The 17,601-nt window shown below is 43.1% G+C and overlaps 1 protein-coding gene across 1 annotated transcript in view; it reads right to left on the bottom strand.

The window, feature by feature from the left end:
• Positions 1-316: 316 nt before the first annotated feature.
• The window catches only part of HEATR6 (HEAT repeat containing 6), a 77,152-nt gene continuing 59,867 nt past the window's right edge, over positions 317-17,601 (bottom strand). The window contains exons 16-20 of the mRNA XM_030186228.1: positions 13,502-13,624; positions 9,594-9,718; positions 8,076-8,172; positions 5,380-5,584; positions 317-1,961 (exon numbers count right to left, since the gene is read on the bottom strand). Of these exons, the coding sequence (XP_030042088.1) occupies positions 1,420-1,961; positions 5,380-5,584; positions 8,076-8,172; positions 9,594-9,718; positions 13,502-13,624 (1,092 nt within the window). The 3' untranslated portion in view covers positions 317-1,419. The remainder of the gene's footprint in view (positions 1,962-5,379; positions 5,585-8,075; positions 8,173-9,593; positions 9,719-13,501; positions 13,625-17,601) is intronic.

Below are 17,601 nucleotides of genomic sequence, written 5' to 3'. Positions count from 1 at the left end.
CCGCTCCCCCCTTCCACCCGCCCCTCACAGCGCCTCTCACCTCCACGTGAAGGCGCTGCACCGGCAACAACAGCTGATCGCCTCTCCAGACTTCCCTCCTTTCTTCCCTGACCCGCCCTCGTCTGGTTAATAAAGTATATATTTTTTTAATTTTTACAACCAGAGTGTCGTCTTTTTTATGTATTTATATTTTTAAATACATATTTTATGATTATTTTTAGATTTTGATGTTTTTCTACATATTTTTTATTTTTATTTTTTGTTTCTGTTAGTCATCTTCGCTGTTTTGCTTTCTGTTGTTTTTCTTGCGAAGACTGGTTTCTTCTGTTTTTTTGCAGCGCTCCCTGCACATACCTTAGATTTCCCTGGTGATCTAGTGGCTTGCTTCAGGGCAGGAAAGGTCCCCATGCTTTCCTTCCCGCTGCCGCTGATCCACTCACCGCAGCCGCTTGTTTAAAATGGCCGCCGAGACTTCAAGCAGCAGCTTAGACGGCCATTTTAAATAAATGGTGCCAGTGAGAGGATCAGCAGCTGCAGGCAGGAAAGCGTTTGGACCTTTCCTGCCCCGAAGCAAGCCACTAGACCACCAGGGTATGAGATATGTGCGGGGAGGAAAAGCAAAGCTCCATTAGTTTTACAGGTCTGCGGGAACCCTGCAGTACCCAGATCCATCCCCACGAGATTCCCGTGGACCTCGGTCTATCCCCGTGGGATTCCCGTGGTCCTGGAGGGACTCCCCACAGGGTTCACGCTATCCCCGTTCAGCTCTCTACTGCATATGTGTGTCTGTGTCTTTGTGCCTATGCATTTGGATGGGCTATGACACAGCTGGATAAGCCTTTCTGACACTTGGGCAAAATACACTTGAACAAAACCATTTAAAAAGCAATGATTTGATTTTCTAGCAAGATTTAGGGTACTCAGCTTTGCACCTTCTATCCCAAGAAACTAAAGAAGGGGGCAGATACTAACTTACTATAGTCTTCACTGCTGCACTGTATTTCACAGCCGTACCACAATTACATAAAATAAACAGGGTTACTACATAATTGGTAGTAACATTAATAATGGCAAAAAACAAAACAAAACCCTGCAAGCTTCCTCCAAGTATCTATCCTACTAGCCAATATGATACAGTATTCTCAGCAATCATCTTTTCCCCAGCATAGCTCTGGTACTGTTGATTTCTTTTTAAAAGCCCGAAATAAAACAAACTACACAGAACTCAATGAATGGGGACATATGTAAAATTGTATTATTTTATATAACAGAAATAAAATAATTAGTTTTGCTGTGGTCAATACGTAAGAAGAAGGGGAATCCCAACAAGATGGCTTCCTCTTCAATTATGTGACTTTGTGGTTAATTTGTTCGAGACTTTGTGAAAGACAGTGCATTATTAAAAACATAGAATGATCGCTAGGATTCAACTGCTTCAATGCAGCTTGTCAGGATAGCTTCTAAATAAGCAACTCCAGCCACTGCCTTTTCGTCTGTGCTTTCTGATAGTTCTTGAATGCTGTGTATATGCTTAACGGCTTTTTCCAGCATTCTCTCTCTTTCTTGGGGATCTGTAGATGCATCATCACCTTCCACGCCTGACTTCACATACTGTAGGATGTACGATCTTATGGCATCCCCTTTCTCCAGCATGGTTTTTCGGACGCAGGGCAAATCAGCACTTGTCGCCAGGCTTAACAAATGAATCAGAGCTTGGCAGATCTGGGTTTGCAGACTGGCACAGTACCTGAATTCCAGAAAATCCTCTGTGTCTTCACTCTTCTGCAGGGCCAACACCAGTGCATCCCAGATTTCACTGTATTGTTCCACACTTCCATAATACTCTCTTTTAACAGGAATGGAGAGGGCCATGGCAGATTTGATTCGCACTTTGAAATTTTTGCAGGACTTCACAACTGATGTAAGAGCTTTATAAGCTTGTGCAGTCCAAGAAGCTGTGCCTTAGACAGATAGAAATTAGCATCTGTTAAAACCAGTAATTGTTTAATTTACAAACCAAAAAGAATAAGAACACAAAGATATCTTAGTGATATTTACACTAAAATTAAAGAAAACTACCTCCAGCTACAGTGGTGGAAATAAGTATTTGATCCCTTGCTGATTTTGTAAGTTTGCCCACTGACAAAGACATGAGCAGCCCATAATTGAAGGGTAGGTTATTGGTAACAGTGAGAGATAGCACATCACAAATTAAATCCGGAAAATCACATTGTGGAAAGTATATGAATTTATTTGCATTCTGCAGAGGGAAATAAGTATTTAATCCCTCTGGCAAACAAGACCTAATACTTGGTGGCAAAACCCTTGTTGGCAAGCACAGCGGTCAGACGTCTTCTGTAGTTGATGATGAGGTTTGCACACATGTCAGGAGGAATTTTGGTCCACTCCTCTTTGCAGATCATCTCTAAATCATTAAGAGTTCTGGGCTGTCGCTTGGCAACTCGCAGCTTCAGCTCCCTCCATAAGTTTTCAATGGGATTAAGGTCTGGTGACTGGCTAGGCCACTCCATGACCCTAATGTGCTTCTTCCTGAGCCACTCCTTTGTTGCCTTGGCTGTATGTTTTGGGTCATTGTCGTGCTGGAAGACCCAGCCACGACCCATTTTTAAGGCCCTGGCGGAGGGAAGGAGGTTGTCACTCAGAATTGTATGGTACATGGCCCCATCCATTCTCCCATTGATGCGGTGAAGTAGTCCTGTGCCCTTAGCAGAGAAACACCCCCAAAACATAACATTTCCACCTCCATGCTTGACAGTGGGGACGGTGTTCTTTGGGTCATAGGCAGCATTTCTCTTCCTCCAAACACGGCGAGTTGAGTTCATGCCAAAGAGCTCAATTTTTGTCTCATCTGACCACAGCACCTTCTCCCAATCACTCTCGGCATCATCCAGGTGTTCACTGGCAAACTTCAGACGGGCCGTCACATGTGCCTTCCGGAGCAGGGGGACCTTGCGGGCACTGCAGGATTGCAATCCGTTATGTCGTAATGTGTTACCAATGGTTTTCGTGGTGACAGTGGTCCCAGCTGCCTTGAGATCATTGACAAGTTCCCCCCTTGTAGTTGTAGGCTGATTTCTAACCTTCCTCATGATCAAGGATACCCCACGAGGTGAGATTTTGCATGGAGCCCCAGATCTTTGTCGATTGACAGTCATTTTGTACTTCTTCCATTTTCTTACTATGGCACCAACAGTTGTCTCCTTCTCGCCCAGCGTCTTACTGATGGTTTTGTAGCCCATTCCAGCCTTGTGCAGGTGTATGATCTTGTCCCTGACATCCTTAGACAGCTCCTTGCTCTTGGCCATTTTGTAGAGGTTAGAGTCTGACTGATTCACTGAGTCTGTGGACAGGTGTCTTTCATACAGGTGACCATTGCCGACAGCTGTCTGTCATGCAGGTAACGAGTTGATTTGGAGCATCTACCTGGTCTGTAGGGGCCAGATCTCTTACTGGTTGGTGGGGGATCAAATACTTATTTCCCTCTGCAGAATGCAAATAAATTCATATACTTTCCACAATGTGATTTTCCGGATTTAATTTGTGATGTGCTATCTCTCACTGTTACCAATAACCTACCCTTCAATTATGGGCTGCTCATGTCTTTGTCAGTGGGCAAACTTACAAAATCAGCAAGGGATCAAATACTTATTTCCACCACTGTATGTTTCTTAGCTATTTTTAGCTTATAAATGAAAATGGTCAGCTCACAATCTAATGGGGGCGAGGGGCACTTCTCTCCTGCTTGACTGCCCAAGTGTCAACAGAGGTGGTAAGGAAAGATTTCTTCAAGACTGATATCTGGATGCAGCTCTCAGGATAGAAATGGTTCTACCCCAAACCCAGGACCTAAGCAAATCCTCTCAGTGATATACCCAGTGATATTTTAGTTCAGCATAAAGTTTTGGTTCTTATTCAGTTACAAAACATATCATTTTAATTCTTAATTTTATTCTATTCAGTCCTCTTTTAAAAATTTTAGGGACCCTTTTATAAAGCTGCGTTAAAAGGGCCCTGCACTAGCGGCAGGGGCCGTTTTTGCCGCATGCTGAGACCCTTTTTACTGCAGTGAGTAAAGATGCCGAAAAAAGACATGGCCATGAAGTAAGATTGCTCTTACCAAGTGGCCGGGCGAGGGGAGCACTTACTGCCACCCATTGAGGTGGTGGTAAGGGTTCCCGCACTAACCCGGTGGTAACTGGGCAGCCCCCTGCGGAAGTGTCATGCGCTGGGGGTGACTATCACCGGCGCCCGCGTTGGGCTTACTGCTGCTTAATGAAAGGGCCCCTTAGTTCTTATTCTAATCACAAACTCAGGACAAATAATTTCAGTTCATGCAAAACAGACACAATAATTTTAGCTTTTCTTCAGTCCTCTTCCAAAATATTTTAGTTCTTATTTAGTTCATGCATATATATGCAAAATGTTCGTTCCTCTTGAGCCATTTTCATTAAGAAAATTATTATTTATTGTTTTTATTCTACTCAGGACAGTACATTTCCTATTCCCATTCAGTTTTCATTTTTGGCCAAAAAAAATTTACTTCTAGTTCTCATGAACAAATGGTCAAAAATTTTTATTCTGATTTTTTATTCTCATTAACGAAAACTGCCACAGTGGCAACATACATAGAGGCTCATCTTCAAAGCACACACACTTACAAACTTGCATATATTACTATGCAACTTTGGGGTCCTTTTACTAAGGTGCGCTGAAAAATGGCTTGCAGTAGAGTAGGCGCGGGTTTTGGCCTTGCGCCAATCCATTTTTCAGAGCACCTGTAAAAAAGGTGTTTTTTAAATTTTTGCCGAAAACGGACGTGTGGCATAATCAAAATTGTCGTGCGTCCATTTTGGGTCTGCGACCTTACCGCTAGCTATTGACCTAGCGGTAAACTCTCATGCGGTAAGCGGGCAGTAACGACCCGCGTCTGAATGATTTTTCAGCCATGCGCCAAAAATGAAATTACCGCAAGAGCCATGCAGTTGCCGGGTGGTAACTCCATTTTGGCGCGCATAGACACTTACGTGGCTTAGTAAAAGGGCCCCTTTGTAAGTCTATGGTGCACCATATTGTCATAGTTCTATCTTGTCTGCTCAATTGTAATTGTGTAAAATGTTATCATAGTAACTTGTATTGTCCTCCTTTTTCTTTCTAGAACAGGGATGAGTTTGAAGGACCTCAAACTTCAGACACCAAAATATCCTGTTAGGCTACCCAACCCCAAAGTTTCTTACTTTCTCTATAAATTGAATGCAATCATTATGGGAAAACTGGCAAATCCAACTGGAAAACAATATAGAAGCATTTTCTCACACAGATCAATGAAGAACAAGGGAATGAAAGCATGAATGCACCTACCCAGTGGCAAAGAAGAATTTTTAAACATATTCCCTAGTGCATAGCATGCATTCCACCTCACTTTCATGGTGGCATCTCCCTGGACTGTAGAAATAAGGGCCTGAATGGATTCTTCAATGCTCTCGCTGAATCTGGGGTTCACCACGTGATGCGGCTGCAGGAAATGAAGAAGGTTCCCCAGGGCCCGAACAGCATTACTCTTTACCTGGGAAACAAAGAAAAATGGCAGAGAAAGTATAGAAAAATCATTCTATAAACAGTTCACAACCAAGTGGCAGAATCACCATTGTATCAGCAAACATACATCTTTAAAAAAGAATGTGAAATCCAGATTGATTACTCAAAGGCATTTTACTACAATATTTATGAACGCTTAGCGGTTGTGTCAACGCCAGTTTTTAAACTTATGAACAGAGGAAGCAAAACTACAGCCTTTCTAGCACTTTTCAACTTTGAACTTATTGAAGATGACTGTACGCTCCCTAGATCGAGATAGGCACCTTCTACCCCTCTGCCCCAAGCGTGGGCTGGTTTGGTCATCTTATATTGATGTTATCATATCCCAAGATGAACTAAATCTCTTCTACAGGTCTTTTAAGCCCTGGTTGAAAAGCATGAAAAAAAAAAAAAAAAAAAGAGACGCCTTCTAAAATAAAAATAAACCACTCTCCTACCAGGGACAGGGAAAGTTTAAAAAGAAAAAAGAAAAATAGAATCTATATAAAAAAGTAAACTTTACTGCAATACATAAAATATAGTGAAAAGTGGCAGATATGTACACCACCTCTACCTCACCACCTCTCCCTCCACTAGTCCATTCCCCTCTCTCTCCTTCCCCTCATTCCCTTTCCTCCTTTCCTGAAGTTACTATTGAGGAAACTACACTTCTCCTTTCTTCCTCAAAATGTACCACCTGTTCCTCTGATCCCATTCCCACCCACCTTCTTAATGCCATCTCTCCTGCTCTTATTCCTTTTATCTGTCACATTCTCAACCTCTCACTTTCCACTGCGACTGTCCCTGCTGCCTTTAAACATGCTGTGGTCACACCTCTCCTTAAGAAGCCTTCACTCGACCCTACTTGTCCCTCTAATTACCGACCCATCTCCCTCCTTCCCTTTCTCTCCAAATTACTTGAGCGTGCTGTTCACCGCCGCTGCCTTGATTTTCTGTCCTCGAATGCTATTCTTGACCCACTACAATCTGGTTTTCGCCCTCTCCACTCAACCGAAACTACGCTTACTAAAGTCTCCAATCACCTATTACTGGCTAAATCCAGAGGTCAATATTCCATCCTCATTCTTCTTGATCTTTCCGCTGCTTTTGACACTGTCGATCACAGCATACTTCTCGATACCCTGTCCTCACTTGGATTCCAGGGCTCTGTCCTTTCCTGGTTCTCTTCCTACCTCTCCCTCCGCACCTTTAGTGTTCACTCTGGTGGATCCTCTTCTACTTCTATCCCTCTGCCTGTCGGCGTACCTCAGGGTTCTGTTCTTGGTCCCCTCCTCTTTTCTATCTACACTTCTTCCCTTGGTTCATTAATCTCATCCCATGGCTTTTACTACCATCTCTATGCTGATGACTCCCAAATCTACCTTTCTACTCCTGATATCTCACCTTGCATCCAAACCAAAGTTTCAGCTTGCTTGTCTGACATTGCTGCCTGGATGTCTCAACGCCACCTGAAATTAAATATGACCAAAACCGAGCTTCTCATTTTTCCCCCCCAAACCCACCTCCCCGCTCCCCCCGTTTTCTATTTCTGTTGATGGCTCTCTCATTCTCCCTGTCTCCTCAGCTCGAAACCTTGGGGTCATCTTTGACTCTTCTCTCTCCTTCTCTGCTCATATCCAGCAGACTGCCAAGACCTGTCGTTTCTTTCTTTACAACATCCGTAAAATCCGTCCCTTTCTTTCCGAGCACTCTACCAAAACCCTCATCCACACCCTTGTCACCTCTCGTTTAGACTACTGCAATCTGCTTCTTGCTGGCCTCCCACTTAGTCACCTCTCCCCTCTCCAGTCGGTTCAAAACTCTGCTGCCCGTCTCGTCTTCCGCCAGGGTCGCTTTACTCATACTACCCCTCTCCTCAAGACCCTTCACTGGCTCCCTATCCGTTTTCGCATCCTGTTCAAACTTCTTCTACTAACCTATAAATGTACTCACTCTGCTGCTCCCCAGTATCTCTCCACACTCGTCCTTCCCTACACCCCTTCCCGTGCACTCCGCTCCATGGATAAATCCTTCTTATCTGTTCCCTTCTCCACTACTGCCAACTCCAGACTTCGCACCTTCTGTCTCGCTGCACCCTACGCCTGGAATAAACTTCCTGAGCCCCTACGTCTTGCCCCATCCTTGGCCACCTTTAAATCTAGACTGAAAGCCCACCTCTTTAACATTGCTTTTGACTCGTAACCACTTGTAACCACTCGCCTCCACCTACCCTCCTCTCTTCCTTCCCGTTCACATTAATTGATTTGATTACTCTATTTATTTTTTGTCTATTAGATTGTAAGCTCTTTGAGCAGGGACTGTCTTTCTTCTAAGTTTGTGCAGCGCTGCATATGCCTTGTAGCGCTATAGAAATGCTAAATAGTAGTAGTAGTAGTAGTACATCAGAAGGACACACCAAGAGAATAACATTTTGAAACATAGTTTAACTATACCAAATAAAAAAAAAAGCAAAGCCATACCTTGTCTTTATCTCTGGATGCTTCAGTTGCAGAACGCAGCATTTTCAATAACAGCAAATCTGAAAATTCATCTTGGAAACTTGGCCCTATTGTTTCCCTAATAAAAAAAAAGTGTATATTATACAATGACATATTGTATATCTGTTCTTATGTATTTACTGCATAGATTATTTTGCTATAGAAAGGAAACCCTTCATGCAGTTTGTTATAACAGAGCAATATTATGTTTTATTGAATTGTAATTATAACGTTGATTCTTATTGTAAATTGCTTGGATACCCAAGTGAAAGGGCAGTATATCAAACAATAAATGGAAATGGAAAATATAAATCTACTTATCTATTTATATACATACACAAAGTTAACAAAATAACTGTGCTAACCCATCGGTAACCCCCCGTAGAAATATTTTTTAAATATTTCCGCTAGCACCAGAAATAGTGCACAATGGGGGCTGGAACTACCACCAACACACCCACTGGACCAGCAGTAGTTCCGGGTTGCCAATGTAGCAACCCTTTAGTAAAAGGGCCCCTAAGTACTTTAAGAAAAACCTCAAAACAAACCGCATGAACAGTATTAATTTGTAGTAAAGCATCCCAAGCAGTGTATATGTAACAACAGATCAATTAAGTTTTCACTTCAGACAGCTTACGGGAGAAAAGCCAATCTTTCGAGGCTCAGATCTCTGGGAAAGGTGGTTAAATAAATAGGTGTCACTCTAAAACTTTCAAATAATATAATGCCCCGGGTCTGTGATGAAGATTGCTTCGAAACCCTGCAGTGTCGGACACAGACCCCGACTCTGCCAGCCCAGACTTACGTACTGGCATCGAGGAGAACATAGCGACGCTTGGAAAAACAGAAGCTGTTGGGCGTAGTGCACACGCCTGGCAGCACTAAGATAAGTGCACCTTTCAGCCTTTCATACACATGTTTTACATTATTTCATATGCAACCTGTATATGCCTCTCATAGTAATAGTTGCATCAAAAGCTAGTACCTATTATATCTTTAAGATACAAATGTGACCAAAGTCATAACTGAGTTATCTACATCTTTTGGATATAAGTAAATGTAGGAGAGAATGAGGGGATGAGTGTGGCATATAAATGAAAGTGTATGGATGAGTGAGTATGTTTCATTATTGAGGACACAGATAGACAGCTTCAGTTGGTTAATGGTAAAAATAATTGTAAACTACTTGTTAAGTTTGTCACTACAGTTTGGATTGGGAGCACTGAGGATTGTTGACAGTTGCTCACTCTTATACACGGGAGATTTTCAATGATAGAGAAACTTATCCACCCTCTAGGAATAGCCTTTGAACCTAGGGTGGCATTCCGCTTGGGTGAGTTTTCACTATGAGAATTTCTCCTTCTCACACAAAACTTTTTTGTTTATTAAATTGACTGTAGGTGAAGCTTTCTACTCATGACCTCTTAGATAGTTCTAAGTAATCCTGGTTTACACTATTGACTCTAAAACTTTCAGACAACAAAAGACATTTTAACTTACATGTTGACAATAAGGGTGTCGGTAAGGTTGCCCATGGACCAGGCTGCTTTGGCTCGGACATTTGGAGACTTGTCATTCAGAGACATTAGGATTGCATTTGCAGTATCAGCAACAAACATCACATCCTGTAGAATAAGAAAGGGATATTCTATAAGTTGTCTGTAACCCCAGGGACAGGAATGACCAAACTGGTTGCATGGCTGTTTCATTTTCAGCTGCTAATGACATGTTCCTCTAGCACTTCTTGTCATCTATCTGTGACCACCTTTATTTTTTTGATTCTCTGAAGATGCTGGATCTAAGAAACCAGAATTCTCTATGAATCAGACAACAAAGCAAAGAATCTCTTTTGAGCTTTATATTTTGTGACTTTGTAGTAATTCAGTCAAAATAGCCTTAGAACACTCAAATAGAGGACACAACTGTAAATATGATTGGACAAAGCAGATGAGAAGAATTAAAAAAAAAAAAAGAAAAAAATTCACAGCAACCCATCATATAACAAATTATAAACTCTCTCTCCCCACCCCACCCCCCCAGAGAGTGCAAACAGCCTGGAGTAAAACCTTTAATATACATATACAAAATAAACATCATAGATGTGCAGAGTCATACAGGTTGCCAACAGCCCACCATCAAAATCCACGTTTATGGAACATGTCCAACATGTTTGGCAGGATGTCTGCATCCCAGGCCTTAATTACAACTTGTAATGTAATACTGGGACAGCAAAAAAGAGGAGCAGCAGGCAGGAAGACTCTAGATCTTAAAAAATAGGAAAGGAAAACAAAATAAAAATGGCAACAAATTATAAATAAAATAATCATGAATAAAAAACATCATAGTTTTAAGGCACCTCCAGATGGAGAGTCCCTCCCCTAAGACTTATCAAAACAATTTAAAAAACCTCTATAAAATATAATGCACATTACCACCTAACTAAGTCAAATGTTGTCAATGACAATTAGCTCTTATCTGCTAATTTTCTTTCCTTTAGGCCCTCCAGAAAGGTCAAGAAGCTTGGGTTATTCGCACCTACCAGCGGATGGAGATCAAGAACATCTTACTCTGAGAATTGTAGAAGAATACCATATAGTTGCTAGTGAGTCAGTATTTCAATAAAACAGAGGAAGCAGGACTAACCATGGCTGTTCTCTTGACATGCAATTTTTTTTGTCTGTTTGTGAACAACCACAGCAACAAACACTCAGAACATACCAAAGGAAAACCAACAAATGAATCAAATGTACCTAGACAAACAGTTGTACAAACAGAGCCCCCTGCAACTGGCTGCTGACACAACATTTGTCCTTCCACATCTCCCATTACTTCTCAACAATAGGTGGGTTCTTGAGCAGTCTGGAGGGGCTAAAGGAAAGAAACTTAGCAGCAAGGTCTAATTTCTCCTACCATATCAGCCCTCCAGACCGGTCAAGACGCATGGGAAGTACCAAAGCAGTATATGTTAAGGGTGGGACCTTGGACAGCAGAAGACAATACACCAACCCCAAAAGCTGCACCCTGTTTCACCTGCACATCAATCCTATAATACTTAACAAAGGAGTGCAAGGAAGACCACACCGCCACTCAACATATCTTGCAGCAGAATAGAACTGTTTTCTGTCCACGAGGTCACAACTCCCTTCATGGAGTGAGCTTTAAGAGATGATGGCATAGAGCATCTCTTAAGGAGATATAACAACACGATTGCTTCCTTAAGCCATCTAGCTATGGTTGCTGTAGATGCCGCTGCTCCCTTGTTCTGACCACTGAACAGCACAAACAACCGATCCAAACGCCCAAACTCCTCTGTTCTTTTCAAATACGCCAACAAGACTTGTTTCACATCCAACCACGATAACTGGCACTGCTCTTTATCACCGCATCCTCTCAAACCAGCAAAAAAATAGACCAAATCACGACAAAGGCCGACACTACCTTGCTATGCCACTTTGGAGCTACTAGAATCCCTGGGTCGACACTGAATGACCCACCCCACTAATGGTGCTCATGGTGCCTGGGTTGGTCAAGGAAGAATCAACGCACTGATGCCCTTCGACAGTGCCACTCTCCTGCAACTGAAAAGCCAGAGTATCTGCATATTGCTGGCCATCACCATCAGGTCCATTACCAGTCAACCCCGGGTACAAAACTACGCTTTCAAAGACCTCCCAAGCTAAAGTCCATTTCCCAAGAGTGTGTCTGCTCAAAAAATCTGCTTGAACTTTGTCTATGCCTGCCACATGAGCCGCTGAGAGATCTAGATGAGCCTTTGCACAGTCCAATAGGCTTGTCACTTCCTCTGCTACCAGATGGCTGTTTGTGCCTCCCTGACAATTGACATAGGTCTCTGCTATTGCATTGTCAAAGAGCACTCTTACCAATTTTCCTTCTAGAATCTGCTGGAACAATATCAGCATGAGACAAATTGTCCGGGTCTCCAGCCTGTTGATCAACCACTGAGCTTCTTCCACCAACCACTGACCCTGCGCCACCTGACAGAGACAGTGGGCTTGTCAGCCCCTGAGACTGGCCTCTGTAGTAACCACTGACTATTCCAGAGATTCCAGGTTCATGCCTTTCTGTAAATTGACACTGCTGGGTCACCACTGAAGGCTGCTTTTCGTCTCCCCCTCTTCCCCCTCCCAAGAGGGCAAACCACATCTCAAAGCCCTGCTGTTGAGGAGACCATCGAGAAAGCAGGGAATGCTGAAGAGGACACATGTGCGTTCTAGCCCACGGTACCCACAGTACCCACCATCATGCCCAGAACCTGAAGGTAATAGATGGGAGAGAGGGGGAAGGGGGGGTCTTACCAAGAGAAGACTGTAAATTTGTCCCTAAAGCTTGAGATCTCACTGATGGAAGGAACACTCCTTTCTTCATATAAAAGCTGTTCCAGCCCTTTTATCATTTTGGTTACCCTTTTCTAATTCTATGTCTTTTGGGAATGGGGACGACCAAAATTAGGCAAAGTACTTGAGGTGTGGACAGAGCACTATAATCTGTTTTATCCTCCATCCCTTTTCAAATAATTCTTGACATTACATTTGGGTTTTGTTTTGTTTTTTTTTAAACCACCACTACACACTGAACACCAATTAAGCTCTGTAATCATTTCTTCTCTCTCACAGATCCTCTGTTCTTGTCTAATGCTTCTTTGAATTCAAATAGAACAGCCTCCTGGATGAGAATTAAGTATCTACCACCTTTTCCATATATATGCAGACACAGTTTCGAGAAGAAACAGCTGAGAGAAGATATGATCAACTTCTATAAAATCATAAGTGGAGTGGAATGGGTAAACTGGTTATCTTTGGGTATCAACAATAAGTAATGATACTCCTATTTGGATCCTGGTTACTATGTGTGTCCTAGACTGGCCACTCTCAGAGACAGGATACTAGGGTCTACGGGCGTTTGGTCTAACTCAGTATGGCATTCACTTGCTATACTCTTATACTTAGATCTCACTAAACAACTTATTCAATGTACTATAAAAAGAAGACTAAAAACAGAGGAAATGAAACTCATTACAGAAGAGTAACAGTTACAAATGAAGTGTGGAAAGCTATTAGCATTTGTCTTTATGAAAATGAGCTAGATAGCAAAAATGGAAGGGAAAAGCCTCAAAAAGCTCCATGCATTGCTATCCTTAGGGAGCTAGAACACTATCATAGGCATTCAAAAAAACCTCCCTTTTGCTTCCGCTTATTTATTGAAACTCTATCTAAAGCTTTAAATATTTGTATATTTTAAATCAAAAATGTAACTTAGCTTCTGCTGTTGCAGTATTGATGCCATATAGCCTTCTTCAGAAACTCTCAACCTACAACTCAAACTGTCAGCATTTTAAAAACTTCCAATAAAGTACAAAGCAAATGTGAGTTCAGAAGCTGGATTCTGACCTGTCGTAGATTTGTGAAAAGGATGTAGACTCCCAGTGCACGAGCAGCTGCTGCCTTCACAAGTGGATTCTCACTGTGATTCAATCCAAGCAGCAGGGTGATGCAGAGTATCTGACGGTCATCCTAGAACACACAACAGTAACTGGTGGAGATGTGATGCAAACTACAGAATGAATTTGAGATGTAAAAATATTTATACTTCTTCCTGATTAAAAAGTCAACAATGTTTTATGTATTTAAACATTTTTATTGATGAAACAAAATAACTACATCCAATATCTGGCATAAACACAAATGCCACCGTCAAACTTTCAAAATAGAAATACAATGATAAAGTCCATCATCAAAACTTTTTAACAGTTTCTCCCATCCCCCCCCTAACCCTTCCTCCTTCCCCTCTGCATAATTTCAAACGTTTTTTATTGACATTGTATCAGCACCAACATTGTCATGCCAGCTCTGTTTCAGTCTATATATACAACAATTGCTAACTAGCATACAGCATTTATAAATTTTTGCCAACATTATTATCCCATCAATCATACCAGTCCTCCCCCCGCCCTCTCCCATTCCCTCCCTTCCCCCCCCATTTTACCCCAGACCTGGATAACCATTCAGTTCAGCCCGTAGAGTTCACCTTGTATTTAAAAGCAAACTACGGCCTCTAGGGCTTAGACTTTGCAAATAAGGGCCCCAAATAGCCAGAAATGTAACTCTCTTTTTCTGCGAGAGCCTAGATTCCCCCGCCTCCCACGATACCAGCTGATGTAGCTGATTTCTCCAGTGCCAGTAAGCCGGAGGATCTTTGACCGTCCAGTATTGTAAAATACATTTCCTGGCCAAGAGGCTCATCTTACGGAGCATCAATGTTTCAAAACGATTCTGCCCTCTAAAGGACCCCGGGATGTCTAAAATCAGTTGCTCAACTGTCCCCAAAATCCGCTGCCCTAACCGCTCCTCCCAAAATCCTCGAACTCGAGCCCAGAACCTTTTTAAAATTGGGCAGCTCCAAAACATGTGCAGCATTGTGCCAGGATGTCTTCCACATTTAAGACAGTCCGGGCTTCGATTTCCTCCCATATGTGCTAATTGAGCTGTAGTTACATATCCCCTATGGATGCAGCGATAAGCACATTCTCTCAAACGAGCATCCGATACTAACAGGGGTATTCGTGCTATTGATTTAGTGATGTCCCAGGAGGTCACTGCAACTCCCAATTCCTTTTCCCAAGCACTCCTTAGCTGTCTATAGTCCCTGGGGGGCAGCCATCCTGATATTGTTTTATAAAGCGAGGATATTGTGATTCCTCCCTCACCAAAGGAGTGAAAAAATTCTCGTATCCTTTCCCCCATCCGAGTTCTCAAGGGATCTGTCGGTAAAGAAGTGAGGTAATGTCGCACCTGACATATTGCAAATCTATTCCCCCAGGAGTCGCCTACCTTTCCCAATAACTCCTCATCGGTAAGAGGCTGCCCATCTTCGCCCACCAGGTGTTCCAATTTAGAAACTCCCCGTCTAGCCCATTCAACAAAATGTCGGCTTGACAATCCTGGTAAAAATGCACTGTTCCCACGTATGGTTATCAAATCTGTTACTGTTGGGTCCCCCCCCAGTTGGCGAGTAAGCACTCCCCACACCTCCCGGAGAGATCGCAACAACACACCTCCACTGAATCCCTCCGGTAAATCTCGTGTTTTGTGGTGTAAAAGCGAAAAAAGATGGTGCGGTTCCCAAAGCGCCGCCTCCAACGCCGTAGGAGTATATTGTTGCGTGTCTAAACACCAATCTCCCAGATATCTCAAATGACATGCTTTATTGTATAATTCTAAATTTGGCATGCCCATTCCTCCTCGACTCCAACTCCCCACTAATCGTGAGAAGCGAACCCGCGGCTTCTTGCCTCTCCAGCAGAACTTTAATGCAAGCTTGTAAAAACTTTTTAGGTCTTTCCGTCGGAGCCAAATTGGGATGGTCTGCATCACATAAAGCCATTTGGGGAACAACACCATTTTAATCATGTTTACTCTCCCTAACACTGATAACGGCAAATCCATCCATCCTAGTAGCACCTGCTGGGTCTCCTCTAACAGCCAAGTAATATTCAGATCATACAACCGCGAGAGATCCATAGGCATCAAGATTCCGAGATACCTAAAGGAGTTTTGTGCTTTTCTCAGAGGGAACTCGCCTCTCCACCGCCTCCACACGTCCTCTGAGGAGGCCAAGGCCTCTGATTTTTCTAAGTTCAAACTGAGGCCCGCATAGTCTCCGTATTCGGAGAATATCTCTAATAGAGCGTTCAGAGATTCTTGTGGGTCTGTTAAATGGACCAAGATGTCATCTGCGAAAGCCGCTACCTTAAAGACCTCGCTTCCTATCTTTACCCCTGCCACCGCTTTCTGTTCCTCAATTTCTCTCAATAAGGGGTCCAGTGATAGCACAAACAATAACGGTGACAGAGGGCAACCTTGGCGTGTTCCCCGGCCTATTTCAAAATCTTGTGTCTCAATCCCATTTACCGATATTCTAGCCCTTGGCGCTGAATACAATGCTTTGATCCCTGATAGAAATCGATCCGTGAAGCCATATTTCTGAAGAACAGCATATAGGAAATTCCATTTTACTTTATCAAAAGCTTTTTCAGCGTCAAAGCTGATTAACAAAGAATTTTCCTTCCCTCGACGTCTGGCTTCTAATGAGGCCAGCACCTTACAAACATTCTTAGTGACTTTCCGTCCCCTCACAAACCCCACCTGGGAGTCGTGTATAAGGTTCGGCAAAATTCTCGCTAATCTGTTCGCTAAGATCTTAGCCATCAATTTCACTTCGTAATTTAACAGCGAAATGGGCCTGTATGATTCAACTAGTTCCGGATCCTTCCCTTTCTTGGGGAGTACTATAATACAGGCTATATTTAAATTCGGAGGCATCCTTTCCTGCTCTATTAATATATTAAACATTGCAGCTAAGGGCTCAGTGATCTCTTCTCCCATGATCTTGTAAAACTCCGCCCGGTAGCCGTCTACTCCCGGCGCCTTAAGCAGTACACTTTGATTAATCGCCAGGAACACCTCGTCTGGTGTAATAGGAGTATTCAGTTGTTGTGCCTCCTGGGGGGATAGCGTTGGTAAACCCATCTGATCTAAATAGGAGTCTCCCGTCAGACCATCATCTGGCGGGGCCTCATATAATTTTTTGTAATATTGGTAGAAACCCTCGCTAATTTCCTTGTCCGTGTGGACTCGCTCTCCTTGCCTCTTCTTCATAGTCAAAATCCTGGTTTTCCCCTGTTTGGTTGCAATCAGGCGCGCCATCAAACGACCACACTTGTTCCCATGCTTATATAATTGGTATTTATAGTAAATTTGCGATTTAACTGCTTTATGATGAAGTATTTCATTTAATTTAGTCTGCAAGAGCATCAAATGTTGTCTATTCTCAGTGGAGGCCCGTTGCCCATATCTTCTCCGAGCCTGGCATACTAGTTGACTCACCCTCAGTATCTCTCTATTCCGAGCTTTACGTTTGTGAGCCATATAGCTAATGATGTCCCCTCGAAGTACTGCCTTAGCCGCCTCCCAGTACAGAACCGGGTCTTCAACATGCATTGCATTGTGCGTTTTATAATCCCGCCAACTCTGGTGTATGGAGGCCCTGAAATCTTGATCTCGATATAGCTCTGTGGGGAATACCCATCTCTGTGCCCCTCCCCTCTCTTCCCGAGGCGTCCAGCTCATTTCCACCCAAGCATGATCCGATATCACATCTGCTCCTATTGCAGATGCCATCACTGAATTGAACATCGGTTCTGAAATCAACAGATAATCAATTCTAGCCTGTGTGCCGTGCGCCCTCGAGAGATGTGTGTAGTCTCTCCCCTGTGGGTTGAGAGTCCTCCAGACATCCACTAGCCCCACCTGTCGGCAAAGATTAGGCAGCCCCCGCGACTCCTGTCTGAGCTCATTCCTCCTAGCCCCAGTACTGTCAATCGAGGGGTCCATCACCATATTAAAGTCTCCCCCTGTTATTATGGGCAAAGATTTGCTCATTAACAGTCGTGAAGTGATCATCTTATAGAACTTCCGATCATATTGGTTCG

This window comes from Microcaecilia unicolor, chromosome 13, assembly GCF_901765095.1.
Source record: "Microcaecilia unicolor chromosome 13, aMicUni1.1, whole genome shotgun sequence".
NCBI classification, from domain to species: domain Eukaryota; kingdom Metazoa; phylum Chordata; class Amphibia; order Gymnophiona; family Siphonopidae; genus Microcaecilia; species Microcaecilia unicolor.
This window is presented reverse-complemented; position numbering and strand designations above follow the sequence as displayed.